At 43.1% G+C, this 17,045-nt stretch overlaps 1 protein-coding gene across 1 annotated transcript; it reads left to right on the top strand.

Moving 5' to 3' along the window:
• Window positions 1-7,950: 7,950 nt before the first annotated feature.
• cybb (cytochrome b-245, beta polypeptide (chronic granulomatous disease)) lies at window positions 7,951-17,028 on the top strand. The gene is made up of 13 exons (XM_070930873.1): window positions 7,951-7,995; window positions 8,354-8,446; window positions 10,043-10,153; window positions 10,378-10,462; window positions 10,795-10,943; window positions 11,684-11,865; window positions 12,868-13,000; window positions 13,169-13,261; window positions 13,789-14,042; window positions 14,420-14,582; window positions 14,908-15,054; window positions 15,642-15,766; window positions 16,163-17,028. Exons 1-13 carry the CDS (start codon window positions 7,951-7,953, stop codon window positions 16,278-16,280), a joined length of 1,698 nt encoding a protein of 565 aa, XP_070786974.1. The 3' UTR covers window positions 16,281-17,028.
• The last annotated feature ends 17 nt before the right edge of the window (window positions 17,029-17,045 follow it).

Here is a 17,045-nt window from a genome sequence, read left to right as displayed (position 1 = left end):
TCTGAACTGATCCAACCTCCTGCTCTGGACTGTATGGAAGACCATTACTGCCACTAAGTGTTGTTAACACTAACATGTTAAGTCAACATTATGAGATACTGCCTCAAGATGTTGTCTCTATAAGTCAAAATGAAAATAAAATAGGTGTCTAACTATTATTGTATCAGCATGAATATTCAATATATTCAATAACATTAATCATTCAACAACTACAGTTCCCAGAAGGCTTTGCTCCTGTGTTACTAAGTGAACAGCTGTTTTACTTCAGTCCACATCCATTCAAACTAGAATATGGAACCACGAAACGGCCAATACTAAATAAATATATGATCACATTTTGAATAAATGTTGATGCAATAATAATTCAATAGCTTATTAAAACTCAAGTCGTTATTGTGAATTGTTATTTCATCATTCTTGTTGTCAAGGTAACAAGAGCTTTATTGGAATTCATTTTTAATTCAAAACAGCTACTGAGGAAGAAATCTCACTTCAAGGTCAATGTGGTAGCTGTTCTGGGGCTTTTCATCGTACTGAAGTGCACATCTTGATGTTTTCTGAGCCCTTTAAGGTCATTTACTGTGTTTTCTAATGTTCTGATGTGATCAAAAGCTCCAGAACAGCTACTAAATAGACTAACTGTGGTGGGGTTGTTTTCTCAACGGCTGTTTAAGACTGATCTTTGAACCATTCCCTTTTTCAAATCTATTTTCATTTCATAATGGCATTTTTCACGAGAGAATCGTTCAGCCAATCACACGTTCGGTAACGGGTTCAGAAACTCAGCCGCAGCTCAACAGCGTGCATCATGTAGGATGAAGCCCTGCGTGCTGTGATGGGTTTCAGGAAACCCTGGATCCTGCAGCAGCACAGTCAGCCTCATGTGTGAAAGAGCAGTCGCCTCAGATCAGCATTAGCTTTGCCCCACGGAGAAATAATCCCATTATTCTCCAGAGCAGAGCAGCTTGGTGCTGGGAGGCCTCCAGCGTACGCTGCTCTGCTCCTTTACGGTCTCCTCGCTGATGTTTAACCAATGAGAACAGCATGACTGCTCAGCGGCCCGGAGCTACGAGGCATGACTCAAATTAGCCAGAGTGCATCCTCCCCTGAATGATTCATCAAACAGATCCTGGGATGCAGCCATGGAGGCGACGAGGCGGCTAAATGCAAGCTGATGTGAAGGAGGGGGGAGCAGTGGTGTGTGTTTAAAACCATTTTCTACCCGCTGAAACGTGAACATGTCACTTATGGAAGAGCTACATATTAAAACCCTTGTGGTTGTACTGTAAACCTGTGTTACATCAACTAAAGCCCCAGATGGATGACAGACTCACGCAGAAACACATGGGGGGGGGGGGGGGGGGGGATAACAGAAACACCTGCAGTAAATATAAAGTTGCTGAAGCTCATAATGTTTCAGTTTGAGTACCTCGAAAATGTACAGTACTTGAGTAAATGTACTTGGTTACTCCACAAGCCTTGAAGTATCTAAACAGCCTCAACAAGAAGCTCCAGCTCATATTAATGGACAGAAATTAAACTACACAGGTATGACTTTATTTGGTGGTACATTTGATTTAGATATTTTAACCTTACTTATTTACAGCATCGGCCCCCCTACTCTTGTACACCTCGTCCACAGCCGCATGCAAACATCCTGACAAACCCGTTCCTCCTCCTGGGCCTCCTGTCCGGTTCTTGTTTCCTGCTCTCCAGCTCCTCAAACCTCTCTGCCCATTCTTGCTCTTTCTTTTGCAGGACTTTGGTTGACTCTTTACATCGGACCTCCAGCTGCTCCTCGGCCAACTTCGCAGCAGCCCGAAGCTCGGCAATCTGCGCTCTCTGGCTCTTCAGCGTATCTTCATTCTCCTCCAAAACCTGATCGATTGCGTTCTCCAAGATTTGGTGTAGTTGAAAGATTTTGAGGCAAACCACTTTTCTATCTTCCTCCTCAATAAGCTGAGTATCTCCAGCACTGAGGGCGGGTCTAAGCTCCTCTGGAGCTTCTAGCCGAGGCTCTGACGGAGACGCGTCGCTACCCGGGCTCTTCACACTCACTGCAGGCTTTGCAGCAGGTGGAGAGGGCATCTGCAGGTAGGTTGGTTCACTCTCTGAGTGGCAGAGTACAAGATGGTGTGCCTTCTCCATTACTTGGGGATGCACCTCCCTGAGATCCATGCCTGTTCCCGCAGCCTGGATCTTCTCTTCTGTTTCTGGTTCAGCAGCCTCACCCTGCTGCTCACTGAACTCACACTCCTCCAAACTCCAAACTCCTGCCAGATCACCAGGAGTCTCTGTGCTCCTGTGATTGGGAGGCAGGTGCAGCTGTCTGTGGGCCTCCTCCAGCTTCGAACTGAGATCCATGTTGATCGCAGCTTCCAGACTCAATCTTGAGGCAGCGTTTAGCTGGACTCTCTTCAACCTCGCATGGAGGTCCTCGCTCATCCTCTCTGCTGCAGATACAGTCTGTAACTGCTTAAGATTAGCTTTGTAAAGCTGCAGTTTTAAGTCCTTATTTATTTTGCGCTGTGCACAAAGGTTGGCAGCAGTCTGCTTCTGCTCTTTTTTGGCCAACTTGAGCTTCAAGGCGAGAGCTGTGTGTTCGGCCCTCAGCTCGCTTGTGCCGGAAGTGTTTGTTGTTGTTCTGCCCTGGAGCAGATCAAGGACTGCACCCAGGGTCTCAATTGTGGTTTTCAGGTGGGCTCTTTCACTTCGGCTACACGACATGAGCATCACCTTGGTGGACTGTAGTTTTTTACTGACTTCCAACTCCCACTTTTCAACATAGGACTTCACACGACCGTCCAGGTTTGCTGTTTTTGCTGTTGCCATTTCTTCTCTCTTCTTTCTTTGTTTCTCTTTGTTGTGTTTCCTGATTGTGTGTCGCTTCGGGGACCAGTATTTATTCATTTCGTCCTCATCTGGAATCTCCCTTTTAAAGGGCATTGGTTAAATCCATGGTTACCGTAACAGCAGGTGAAGTTTCAAAGTAAACTGTTTACAATCGGATGTCATGCTGCACATGGAGCGAGTGGTTTCCACAGCAGGACACAGTGAAGTTGGTGTCCTTGTTGAGGAGCTGGAGTTGGACCAAAGGACCAGCCGGTAGAAGCTCTTCCTGGGCCTCTCAGTGCCGGCTCGGTATCTTTAATGATTCTGGTGTAAATATCCGCCTATTGTACTTGCAGCTGAACGAACCGCTCTGTTCAGGGCTGTTTCCATACCAGCAAGTGATGCTCGCCGTCAGGACGCTCTGGATGGGGCAGGGGTAGAAGTTCCTCAGTATAAGCGTCTCTGCTTTTCTCACCACTGGTGATGTGGACACCAAGGTATCTGAAACTGTCCACCTTTTGGTATCGCTAGGAAGCTGACAATGGCAGAACGTTTGGGAGGGAATGGAAACTACGCCACATTTTCACCCTCTTGTGAGGATTAGGCATCAAATGGTCATATTTTAACTACAGAGACACCGCTGGATAATGTTACAATCATACAGAGATATGAATAGTGAGGTTACATATCGTATCCTGAATATGAGAGATTTAGGCTGGTCTATTTTTCAGCATTTTGGAAAAATACAATAATTAACTTTTCAAAAAATCAAAACTATCTAATAAGACCAGAGACGATCTAATTTACAACAACTCTGCAGCAGTGTGACTGGAACAAATCAGCTTGCAGCTCTGATAAACCGTGAATATCTCAGCTGCCTGTCAGAAATGTGCAGAATGCATTCTTCTACCTCACTTTGATTGATTATATTTAATACAACCACCAACAAGACATTTCATGACCATGAAGATTTGTTATGTCAACTAGAAATAAATATCACAGTACTTCAATGAACACAGTTTAAAAAATCATCAGAAATGAAATCCATCGCTCCACCTAATTTAATCTGTCCCTCACGCTTCTGTGTCATGGCCACGTTGTTAATATTTCACTGTAATTTACCAATTACTCCTTCATTGATAGATTAATCGTTCACTCTATCGAATGTCAGAAAATACTTCAACATGACGGTGATGTCATTGAATCGCTTGCTTTTCTGACCAACTGTCTGAAACCCAAAGATACTGAATATACCGAGTTGACCATCATTGAAGACGAAGAGAAGCACATCATCACAGTTCAGTGGAACTTTATCTCAACAAGTACTGGATGGTGAGTAGGTTTAAAGAGGAAACTCTTCGGTGGTGACTGTGACCTCTGTTCCAGGGCCTGCCTGGTTGTGTTTGGGAGGCAGCGTCCTCAGTGGCGCCTCAGACATATGAAGGAGAAACCACAGTGCGGCGCAGCATTTCGTGATTATGCATTGTGAAATGGGTCGCTGGTGATGTCACAGTGACTGTGCAACAGATTTAATCTAATCCTCTTCCCCCAGATTAGGAGGGAAAATCACTAGAAGGCCTTTCGTCTAAATTACACACCATGAGTGTTGCTTTAACCTTCACCCCCAGCTTCATCTTTTACATGAAGTGCTTGCTTCACTGCTGACTGCTACAGGGTGGGGGGCGATCACCATATTATAGTCACGCCTAATGAAAATATCGAGGAACAGTCTGAAGCAGACGGACAGCAGCCCAGCAAGACTGTTCACGGGATTATTTGACATAAACTCCAACATTTTCCATCAAACCAAGAGCACTTTACTTTGAAAGAACTATTAGATAGAGATTCATAATTATCAATTCATTTTTCCCTGACATATCTATCAGCTGAGAAGTGATTAAAAGAAATCTGCACTAACGTGGATGTGAATGTGAATCAGGCTGCAAAATATGGAATTCTGAATTCTGCAGAATATTAATAAAACAAGTCAACCCATGACAATTATACACAGTTTGTGGGCTTTCATTTTCTGTGTAGGTTTGACACACAGAGAATATGCAGAATCATTTTGTTTGTTACAATATGCAGAGTTAATAAATAAAAAATAAATAAATAAATAAAAAAAAAGACTTACAGGATCAGGGAGTTGAACTTATATACAATGAACTGATCTAAAGTCCCATCGTATAGCGCATGTTATTAGTCTGCAAGTCTGGGGGGGCATTTGTGTTCTATCCATCTTAGCTAAAGAAAACGAAGAGTGGAGTGCGGATGCTCTTCCTCCTTTGGATTTAAATCGTTACAGGTTTCTGTGTCGCGCTTGGATCCTCTCCTACAGACATTACTGTACCCCCACAACCTTAACACATCACTTGTGTGGCAGGAGGGAGTGGAAACACTGTGGTTAGTTAGAAAGTACTGCAGCAGTGTTGTGGTAGACACGTGCAGTGATTAGATCTACGTGACTTGAAGGATTTATAAGATACACATGCCTGGTGAGGAGGAACCACTGCACGTTTTCATTCACTTTTTTTCTACACTACATCAGCATTGTGTGTGTGTGTGTGTGTGTGTGTGTGTGTGTGTGTGTGTGGTATTGGACTCATTCTGTCACATCTCATGTTTGTCACTCTGCAATTAAACGTCAACCTTGTTCAGTCTGAATTATGTATTTTCCCCACTCGCCTCCACAACCATCTGTCTGCTGGTTGGACACAAACTGACACACAGATAGAAGACGTTATTGCATACATGCACACATACAGCCGCAACCTGGATGCACAGAGGGCTTGACATTTGTCATTTCACTGGAAGTCATCACTCATCTGTCACACTTGTTGTTTCCTGATAGGTGGCAGTAACACACCAATGTAGATTATGTGATCCGCGGCATTAGCAGACACTAATATTTAAGTAATGTATTCTTTGGTTGGGACTAGGAAGGGATTTGTGTAGCTTTTAAACTTTATTAGTAAAGCACCTCTCCAGATATTGCAGCCCTGAAGAGTATGAAAATAAACACACACGTCGACAGAGCACACAGTAACACAGGTTTAACAGGAGCAGCTAATAAAACAAACTATCTGTTACAGAGTCTAGAAATCACTGAGCACCAGACAGATATCTAACATTCACAGTCACCTGATGACTTCAGCTACATGTAGCGTAATGCTCGCCATTTTAACCTCAAAATCCTCTGGACAATCAGCAGTGATCTGACTGACAATAATCCTGAGTGAAAGTTGGATTTCCGTTCATGCAATTGTGCTGAAAGCATCAGTGCAACAGTGCTGCAGGCCGTTAAACCCAGATAACATTACCACATTCTTTCAAAAGACAACATCAAAACATGCAGGATAAGATTATACAGTTGAGAACTGGTGACAATTGATTCATGTTATGCTGATGCTTTTATCCAGAAACGTTTTCCTTGAGAAACGTCTTTTTCAGGGACGCAGAGCTGCTTTTAGTTGCCCTAGTGATGAGAGCCACGCCCTCTTTTTCAGGACTAAGTAGACTTGATTTGAGATGATTTTAATTCCTTATGGATTGAGATGTGTAACTGCAAACAACTTCATTTATATTAGTCAACTCAGATCATTCCCTTTTTCACAGAATTATTATGGTTGTTTCTAGTGAATTCAATTCACTTTTATTTATATAGCACCAAATCACAAGAAAAGTCAACTCATGACACTTCACAGACTCTTTATAATGTTATTACAGAGACCAGCAGCTCCCACAATGAGAAGCACTATGGAGACAGAGGACAGGAAGAACTTCCTTTTAATGAAATTAAGATCAAATTTTAAACCTTAAGAACTTGTGAACCCTCTCAAGGACCCCTGGACCCTTTCAGCCAATCCAGAAATTCATCAGAGACACGTGGCTCCTTGAAAGACACCGGAAACCCTCCAAAGTACCCCTCAGACCCATGACTCTGAAAACTTCGTGAACCTCCCAATGCATTTCCTGAACTCATCCAGAACTGCTGAACACACCGTAGGATAGGACCTCAGAAACCTCAGGTACCCTCTCAAGAGCCTCAGGAACCACTTGGAGAACCTTAGAAACACCTTCCCTGCAGCAGTGATCTCATAGAAGTCAACCAAAGACAAATGAAACCCTCTGAATCCTCTAATCCTGTAAACCCAACTGAACCTCTTAGAGACCTCTGGAAACCTCTCAAGAACCACTAGATCCTATGGCGGGACATATTTCAGAACCTCGGCCCTCAGAAACTCCAGAAACTCTCTCAAGAGCCCCCTGAAGTACCCCTCTGAAACATCCCGTCACCCTGCAACCCTTCAAGGACCCCTGGGTCTTTTCATTATCAGCAGGCTTTAGAGTTGCCCAAGAGAGAAACATTCATTTACAGAAGGAAATGAGCTGCAAAAGTGTCTCTGCTGAAAGTCCAACTAAAACAAAAACAACAAAAAGCCCTGGTATATGTTGCTAGTGCTTTTCTTCTAATGTGAACCAAATTTAGATGTTGGTTCAGGTGTTTCACTTTCTGCAGTTTAACTTGAAACAGGAAGCATGTGGCAATTAATCTTCTGTTTTACTTCACATTTAGAAATCAGCCACTTCCTCTGCCTAAAATTCACAATGTCACCATTGAGTATCAAGTTCCTCCTGAACCGTCACCTGGGTTCGAGTGTTAACACATCCAGGACTCGCCGAGCACTGCTCATGACAGCAAGGCGTCGCCACTGTAAGTATTCTTGGAACACGCTTTCATATCTAGCCAGAAAACTAAGAAAACCTTTAACATTTTAGTCGAAAGCTCTGACTGTTGTTTTGAAGGCTCATTATTGTTCTTTCTTTGGCGTCTGAACAACGTTTGTTTGCACAAACTTTGATTAAATGTTTCAAAGATCAGATTATAGTCTCGGACTCGATAAGGAACCTTTCAGAGTGTGCGGCTGACGGAACGACAGGCCTTCCTTCTGAAAAGCTGTGAAGGGCCACTTCCTTATTTGCACCTAAAAAAGATTATAAAATGAGTAATCAGCCCACTTCACTCTTCACTCTCCTCCTCCTGTTTCCTGCTTCCTCCTCTATTATCACATTAACACTCTCTCCTTCACACACACCTTTTCAGAAGCACTTTTCATCATGGGGAACTTTGCTGCCAATGAGGGACTCTCCATCTTTGTTATTGTGAGTATATTTGATTGAATTATTACAATCTGCAGCCTTCTCATGGTTCTCTGTTGTACCACTTCATGTCTTGTTTCTTGATTTTTTCATGCTTTCATCACCTGCATTTATGCTCTGTTAAAAGCACGTCTTTAAAAAGCGCATGGACTTGATTGTGACGTATGATAGTTACACAGGTAGCATAGTTTATATGCAATAGAGCATCTCTGTGAATATAAAACAATTCCCCGCATTGGTACTCAGGTATTAAAACTGACCTCCTGAATTAAAAATGTATCTCATTCTAATGTGTCTTGATTGGGTTGTTTCATTCATTCATTCGTTTTTAACACGACATGTGTTTGGATGTGCGTTCCAGCTGGTATGGCTGGGGATCAATGCGTTCCTGTTTGTCCATTTCTACATGGCCTTCCTGGTGGAGAGATGGTTTTACACCAGGGTCCTGCTCGGGGTGAGTCTGACCTGCAGCATCACTTCTGCTGCACCACATGCCAATATTTGAATTGAGACTTTTTGTTCATTCATTCATGATTAATAAAAAAGGGGGCTGTTTCTTAAAGCAGTCTGTATCAAATTGGTCACACACCTATTTTTGGAGCTTATCAGTCTACAGAGTGTGATTCCTTTTAGCTTCAGAGAAGAAAAAGCTCTTCACAACTCATCAAACGGCTCATGAAAGTTCTGGGAAAGTATGAAACGAGTCATTTCTAAAAAACAGGACCCGGTCTCTTTCAGTTCCTCAAATGAATCTGCAACATTTTCTTTTGGCAAAAATACCAAAAACCTCTGTGATTCCAGCCTCTTCAGTGTGAATCTCTGGTGATCTTGAACATATTTGGGTTCTGGACAGTTGGTCATACAAAACCAGCAATTGGACGACGTCACCTTCGACTCGTGGGCGTTTTTGTGATGTTTTCTGTTACTATTTTTTGATATTCTATAGATCTGAGTCAGGAAAGGATGATGAATCACGCGTTACAAGAGATCTGTGGAAAAGCAGCCTGAATTAGCTCATGGTACACGTGGTACCAAAGTGTGTTAGCTATATGGCTTCCTTTTAAATAGTATTAATGTCGGATTTAATCTACATTGAGTCGAGGCTTTGCAGCCATTTTGATTTGCTGACAGTCGGGAGTTTTCTTAGCTGCCAGAATTTCCTCATATCTCCACTGGATGTTGGTACTGATCTACTGATGTGTTTCTGTAAAAAGCCCCAATTCAATTTGTTTATTAAGCAGGTGATTCATGCCACAGCATAAAATCCCCATCACCTCCTGAACAATACACTGAGGCGTCTCCGCCCCCGCACTAATCGCGCCTTATCTACACCACTTTCTATTTACATTGTAGTGAAGAGAAGTAGGTCTGATGTGGGGGTTAGAGTCTGCTCTGTGGTGACAGCTGGCGTTATGATACGCTGAGTCGATACCACCGGCTGCACAGCTGGTGAGCAGAAGTGAAACAGAGAGGATAAAATCTCTTGACTTTGTGCTCTTTCTGAGAGAGATGAGGAACAAAATCCAAATTTACTGCTGCATACGTCTTTACGGAGAGAAAACTAAGGTCATAAAGGTTATGCTAGAAACAACGTGGAGTTAAAGGTTGAGGTTGAGATGATTCTAGATTTAGGCTTGGGTTTGAGGTTAAGGATAATATCAGTACCATGTTTAGGTGGAGCCATAGTGGTGAGGCTGTGGGTGATAAAACAGCATTTAGTGGTAATGAATTACAGAAGCTTTCTGACTTCAAGACCAATAAAACCGCGATGGTATGAAAGTATGTGGATGCCAACATTAAAATGAAATCATTTAATCAAATTCAAATTTAATTGTCAAACACTAAGCTCTCATATTCAATATAAACAGATATTAATGAGAAAAAACATTCCTCAGAGGCAGACTTGCTCTGGAAGTTTACTGATTTGACCAAAGTCATTTCCATTTGTGGTTTTAGTTTCTTTGCTGTTCAAGTCAGTTTGTGGTTAACTTACAAAGTCAGAAAAACATCAACATTTTGAAGTAATGCAACACTCTCTCTAACCCTTCAGCAAGCTCTGTCCTGGGCCAGAGCTCCCGCTGCCTGCCTCAACTTCAACTGTATGCTCATTCTGTTGCCTGTTTGCCGAAACCTCCTGTCCTTCCTTCGCGGGACCATCCAGGTACCCATAACAAACCACGGCTCACTCCAAAGCACTAAACAGTGTAGAAAAACCACAGTCACTTAACTTAAGCAAATGAGGGAACAATTTGTAGGTTGTTTTGTTGTTGTCACTATTAGAGGACTGAAAGTATCTGCTAACATTTTTGCTGTTGTTGGGGTTTATTTCTTACTAGTTTCTCAACATTTTAACACTGCAATATTTGTCTTCTTGTTTGCATTCAGTGCTGCAGCCGCACAGCAGCTCGTCAACTAGATCGAAACATCACTTTTCACAAACTGGTGGCTTACATGATCGCCTTCCACACAGGTATTATTTTTGTTGAAGATGTGAGTGAGTGTTACAATAATCAGTTCTGCGGGGGCTGTTGAACCCAGACAATTGTTTTGAAGCCTTTATAGATACATAAAGTTGTCGTCAACAACAGTGAAAAGAAAACGTATGATCAGGTATTATTGATAAGTGGAAGCATGTAGATACAAGAGTGAAACCTCAACCTTTACTATAACTTAAATATCCATTTTAGTCGTATTTCACAGCTTCTCCGATCCCATGTGACCTGTAACACTTATTTGGGATAGGGTTTGACTATTTAAAGTCCCATTGTCATCATATATCTCTCCTTTCTCGCCTTCTCGTAGCTGTCCACATCGTCGCACACTTGTTTAACTTTGAATATTTCATGGACGCCCAGCTGAATCGCGACGACAGGCCTCTGACCTTCGTCCTGTCTGAAATCGGCACCGGGGACAATGCCTCCTTCCTGAACCCCATTAGGAGTAATGAGACGGTGAGTTGTGGGCACCAGAGAACACAAGTTCATATTCAGATCCATTTCAGTGTTGCAGAAAAACTGTGTTTTTTTCAATCAAACATGCAGTTGGATTCTTCTTGTGTTACTAAAATCTGTGAAATCCCCTCTGCTATTGCTACATTTTGTGAGAGATGAGAAAATACATAGTATTACTTAATCTGACTAACTTCCTCTCCGTATTTGACCTCAGATGTTTTGAGAAACTTCCTCTTTGCAGATACAGTCTTTAGCTTCCAAATGCATTTCTTCAAAAGCCATAACACAAAGAAATAAGAGTTATACTTATATGGACAAACCAAATCAGTTTAAACCTCATTTCCATAATATAATAACTTATAAAGCCAGTGACATTCACCTCTAGCATCCAAACTAGCTTCCTACTTCAAAACTGTATTTAGCTTTTATCACTTACACGTGCCTTCAGTCAGTCTCAGCAGTAAGAGGAACTATAATAAAACAGACATTTGGTACATGAGGGAAGCCAATAATAAACATGACCTGCAGGAGTGTCGTGATTAAAGTGGAAACAAGTGAGAAACTGTTGGAGGTGACGACCCTGTGACCACCACCCACGCCGTGACTAATCAGCCGTGTGGAGGAGAAAGGAGGGAAACGAGTTTTAAAAATGATAATCAGTAAATACCTGACATGTGAACTGTAAGTGTTACGCCAGTAAACTTCCTGATTCTGACAATTCAAACTGTTTTATGATGCAGAACCCTACCATTGTCATGTTTACCACCATCGCTGGGTTGACGGGCGTGGCCATCACGCTAGCCCTCATCCTCATCATCACTTCCTCCATGGAGGTCATCCGCAGGTCCTACTTCGAGGTGTTCTGGTACACCCACCATCTCTTTGTCATCTTCTTCATCGGACTGGTGTTCCACGGCTTCGGGTGAGAAGGCACAAGATACAGTTCATTTCTTTCTGAGAAATACCTGCCTGCTCTTTTATTTCTACCACAGCTGTTAGTAGTTTTCAGTGTGAGGGAAGCTACTCTGGACCTGTCTGGACTTGTCTTGGGCGTGGCCACAAGTCTTGCCTGTTTTAGTCTAGTTAGTCTAGTCTAGTTAAGTCCCATGTGGATCTTGACTCGAACACGACCTCTACTGAACTCTGTCTTGACACCATTTGGACCAGAGGCCTGATGCATAAAACTGTGTAGATTCATGACTAAAACTGACAACCACATTCTTTACATTTCTAATGCCGCACATACGCCTGGTTCTGTTTTAGGAATCATTGTGGAACTGGGCGCATATGCACACTTAAACATCCGTTTGGGTCTCGACACTTGGTCCTGGTCCACCACTCATTAGAGCTGTGAAATGAGAAGAAGAGCAAAGAAGAAGAAATGCTATTTCTCCACCAAAGCAGCTGTGGTTATTTATTACTAATTCATCACATGTACCTGTAAACCATCAATGATTAATTCCTACAGCTCATATTGAAACAGACCTCACAAACTGCTTCACAATTCAGTATCTAATCAAAAGATCACTGACGACAGAGAAACAATGGCTCCAATGTAAATGATAGAATTCATAAATCATTTGAAATTAAGTTTATAAATGCGCCTCTCTATTAACATTTGACAGGCCGCAGTGCAGACTGCAACAACAATACAATAAGTGAAACTGGGTTTCACGATAAGGTTACATCTCCGCCTCAGCAGCTGACAACCACACGTGCATCGTACGTCTGGCCCCTGGTCGGGACTCGAACATGACCCCATACTGACTCAGTCTGGACAGTGATCACTGTCTACAGTTCTGCTTCGGACCTATGAGGTCCAGGTCCCCCCAGTTTCACTTATCCTTTCACTAATAGCAGTAATAATAATAATGCTCATCATTAAATATGAATTCCTCCTTGGTGTGCTGTTCATTGACTGCAGGCGGATTGTGCGAGGACAGACGGCCGGTAGCCTGGAGACAAACAAACCTGACGTTTGTGCCAACCAGTTTGAAGACTGGGGAAAGAACGGGTCCAACTGTGCTGTACCAGAGTTTGCTGGAAACCCTCCGATGGTTAGTTGTTAAAGTCAAAAGCTGTCATTACGTTTTTGTTATGTAAGAGTGTTGAGGAGTCTGTTTCAATCATTTAGAGTAATACTTTGAGCATGTCACATCTTCTTTTAAACTCTTAGTAATAATTCAGTATTACTGTACAATTACCAATATTTCCCTTCTCTCCAGACGTGGAAGTGGGTGGTGGGCCCCATGATCCTCTATGTGTGCGAGAGGATCGTCCGCATCTATCGATCCCACCAAAAAGTGGTCATCACCAAGGTGTGTATGTGCTGAAATAAGAGAGACAAACAGGCCTGTTTGTTGAAGAGCAACACATTAAACCCCTAATTTGTAACTAATGTCATGTTCATGTCTTGTTGCCTTGAGGTTATGCTCTCTGTCTTCTAGGTTTGTTAGACTGTTAGCAGGATATCTCAAAAACGACTTTGGTGGAAAGTTTGGCTATGGACCAAGTTAAACATTAGAATCTTTCCCGCTGTGGCTGCATTTCTTACATTCCTTGTTTGTACAGGTCCGCTTGATCGAACATTAGGCCAATTTTTAAGTTTCTATAAAACATTATTTTGTTTCCAGTCCTCCTGCACACTTCATCCAATCAAACAGGATGACCCTAAAATAAAGTCCTTCATTTGTTTTTTGACACGTCAAAGTATTTTTCTGATAAGACTACAGGTTCGGACAGTTGCTCAGACGACACAATTAATCAAGTAATCAAGCAATTGCAGAACAAAATGTAATTTAGTCCTTTTTAGTTGGACCCTAAAAACCCTGTCCCTGTCCATCAGGTGGTGATGCACCCCTCCAAGACTCTGGAGCTGCAGATGAAGAGGAAAGGTTTCCATATGGAGGTGGGTCAGTACGTCTTCATCCAGTGTCCGTCCGTTTCCAGGCTGGAGTGGCACCCCTTCACCCTGACCTCTGCCCCCGAGGAGGACTACTTCAGCGCCCACATCCGCATTGTCGGAGACTGGACTCAAAAGCTGTACGAGGCCTGCGGAGGAGACAAAACCGAGACTCAGGAGGCCTGGAAACTGCCCAAGTACGACAACAGGGGAAGGGGGAGAAAAGAGAGGAAAACTGTGCCTAAAATTGCTTGTGATTACATTTGATTGCACCCTCAGCTTCCTGGATCCAATACTCCTTTGAAAAGCTGGCAATGGGGGTCACATTTACAGCCCTGAGTGGTTTATTGTGCGTCTTCTAACTCTTCCCCCTTTCAGGAGTGAGTGGAGAGGCAGAGAAAGTGAGCCGGAGCATTTTTCTGTTCTCTTCAGACCAGATAATGAAAGAGTGCGGCCTTTATTCAGAGGCAGCAGTGACACACTGATAAGATGCGATTAATCAGGATATTTTCAAAATGTTTGTGCTGTAGAGACTGCTGTTTCAAATCTCTCCCCATGTCTCTGTCTCCCTCAGGCTGGGTATAGACGGCCCGTTTGGTACAGCCAGCGAGGACGTGTTCCGGTACGAGGTGGTGGTGCTGGTGGGCGCGGGAATCGGTGTGACTCCTTTCGCCTCCATCCTCAAGTCCGTGTGGTACAAACGCATCCAGAACAACCAGGACGTCTTCACCAAGAAGGTGAGACACCTCAACATCAGCAGAAAAACGGCAGCATTTAGCTTGACGAAGCAATCCCAATGCAAGGTCCTCTTACTAGCTTTCTCTGGAGCTTTCAACCATATCACTCGGTCTTCATTTTCTGAGGAAGAACGAGAGATGCAAACATTTTTTTGTCAAATTAAATTTCTAGCAAGCATCAAAGCTCATTCTTGAAATAGTTTCCAATTAGTAGCTTTTCCTGGAGCTTTCAACTGTATCACACGGTCTTCATCAGCAGATGGAGTTGGCACAGTTGTCACGGAGAATCAGTAAAGTGACTGTTGAGTGTCCCTGTCCTCCCCAGATCTACTTCTACTGGCTGTGCCCGGAGACGCAGGCCTTCGAGTGGTTTGCAGACCTGCTGCAGTCTCTGGAGGGTCAGATGGCGGAGAAGGGCGTGACCGACTTCCTCAGCTACAACATCTACCTCACCCGCTGGAAGGAGACCGAGGTACATGTGATGCAACAAACCGCCTCAAACTCACAGTCAAATATGTCTTCCACTCCACTACATTTCAGTTGTGAGCCCTCGTCATGTTCCAGATGTCTCGGAGTTTGTTATCAGTTCTGCCAACTGCTCAGACGGTTTTGTTTAAGTAGTTGTTCACAAAAAACAACAGAACTTTGTTTCTCCTGCTTTCCTCTCCACTTCATCATCTCAGACCGCTCAGATTTAACTGGTGACCCTTTGGAGGGGCCTGGCCCCTCGGTTGGGAACCACTGGACTAAACTAGCTAACTGTGTATAAAGTAGTTCAAACGCACAGCAACAAAAATAAAATGCTGCTCTAATATTAAGTGAGATTCTACATTGAAGACTTTTACTTGTAATTGAGTATTCTCTACATTGTTGTGGTACTTTTACTCAAGTAAAGGATGTGAACACTTCTTTTACCACTGACGCCTCCTTTTCTTCATGATGGGGAGGGAACAGGCATGTTGGCTAGAAGCACAGACGTCTAACTCTAACAAACACTGGGCTGCGTGCGGCTCGTCTTTTCATCGCTGTTGGCTGAAAAATAAACGTTTCCTTTGTCAGGCGGCTCACTTCCGTGTTCACCACGAGGCGGAGAATGACCCAATCACAGGACTCAAACAGAAGACTCTTTATGGGAAACCCAACTGGGACAACGAGTTCACCAATATTGCATCAAAGCACCCGGGGTGAGGCCCTTTATTATGTTATCACACTGTACACACACACACACACACACACACACTCTACCTTCAGCTCATGACGTCATCCATCTTCTAATAAGTAAAGCTCAGAGTGAGGATCAGTAGCTGTAACTTCATGTCTGAAATACTCTCTCTAGTACTACTACTAACAGTGGTACTGATACCACTACTGCTGCCCCGACTACTTCTACTTGTTTTGCTACTGTTCTACTTTTACTCCCACTTCAACCTCTACTACTACTGCTGATATTGCTACATTTGTCCCAAAAACTACTGCTAGTTTTACTACTACTACTCATCTCTTGTGATACTGAAAGTTTTTGTTTTGCACAAATTGAAAATGAGCATAAAAAGTGTTTGTTGTGTTTGTTGTGTCCTCAGAACTAAAGTGGGAGTCTTCCTGTGCGGTCCGCCTCAGCTGGGGAAGTCTCTGGAGAAACAGTGTCTGTCCCACTCGGAGGCCGACGTCAAGTTCATCTTCAACAAAGAAAACTTCTAAAGAACGAAATCTCCAACTGCTGGAGGACCAGAACAACCACGAGAGGGAGGAAACCTCCACGCAGCAGGGGGGCCGCGGAGACGGGCGGTTATTTTGCGTTTTTGAATGTACTAGAAGCACAAGTGTAACCGCTGGCAGCTCATCACAGACCTTCTTCTCCTCTTTGCTTCTCACCACAGACGTTTTGCAAAGATGCCGTTGTTGCTCAAAAAGCGAGGAAATAACTTCCACATTAACTTGTTCTGCTTTTCTTTTACTCTGCTGGTTTCAAAACCTTCCTTCCTTTTTTTATTTATTTCATTTAATGTTGAGGAGAAACAGCTCAATCGCTCTCCAGCAAGGCGTTAAAGTTTGGTCTGCTCTGCTGTTGAGCAGCAGCATCAAAAACAAGCCCTCGATGCTTTCTGCTTTTGTCTTGCAGTGCTTTTCTGGTGACAGCCACGTGTATCTATATGTTCACTTTCATCACGTTCATTGTACACGATTAGAAGGCCTTCGCCAGGAGCGTTCATGAGTCCTGGATCATAAGTGGGTTTTTGTCTGGATTGGTTAGAGAAGTTATACGAGTAATCATTTCAGATATGTCTGAAAAAGGGACTATTCCTTCTGCTAATCACACTAGTTGTTGCACCTGCGATCAAATGAATTTCCCTTTTTGGATAATAGACTTTCACAGAAGTTTTGTTGCAACTTTTCAGTATTAAAGATTTTGTAACTAATGATTTGTAAACATAAATGGGAACTCTCACTTTATGGTCCCAATTG

This window comes from Enoplosus armatus, chromosome 24 (genome assembly GCF_043641665.1).
Source record: "Enoplosus armatus isolate fEnoArm2 chromosome 24, fEnoArm2.hap1, whole genome shotgun sequence".
In the NCBI taxonomy this organism is placed as follows: domain Eukaryota; kingdom Metazoa; phylum Chordata; class Actinopteri; order Centrarchiformes; family Enoplosidae; genus Enoplosus; species Enoplosus armatus.
Note: the sequence above shows the minus strand (reverse complement) of the source record. Positions and strands in the feature narration are given on the sequence as shown.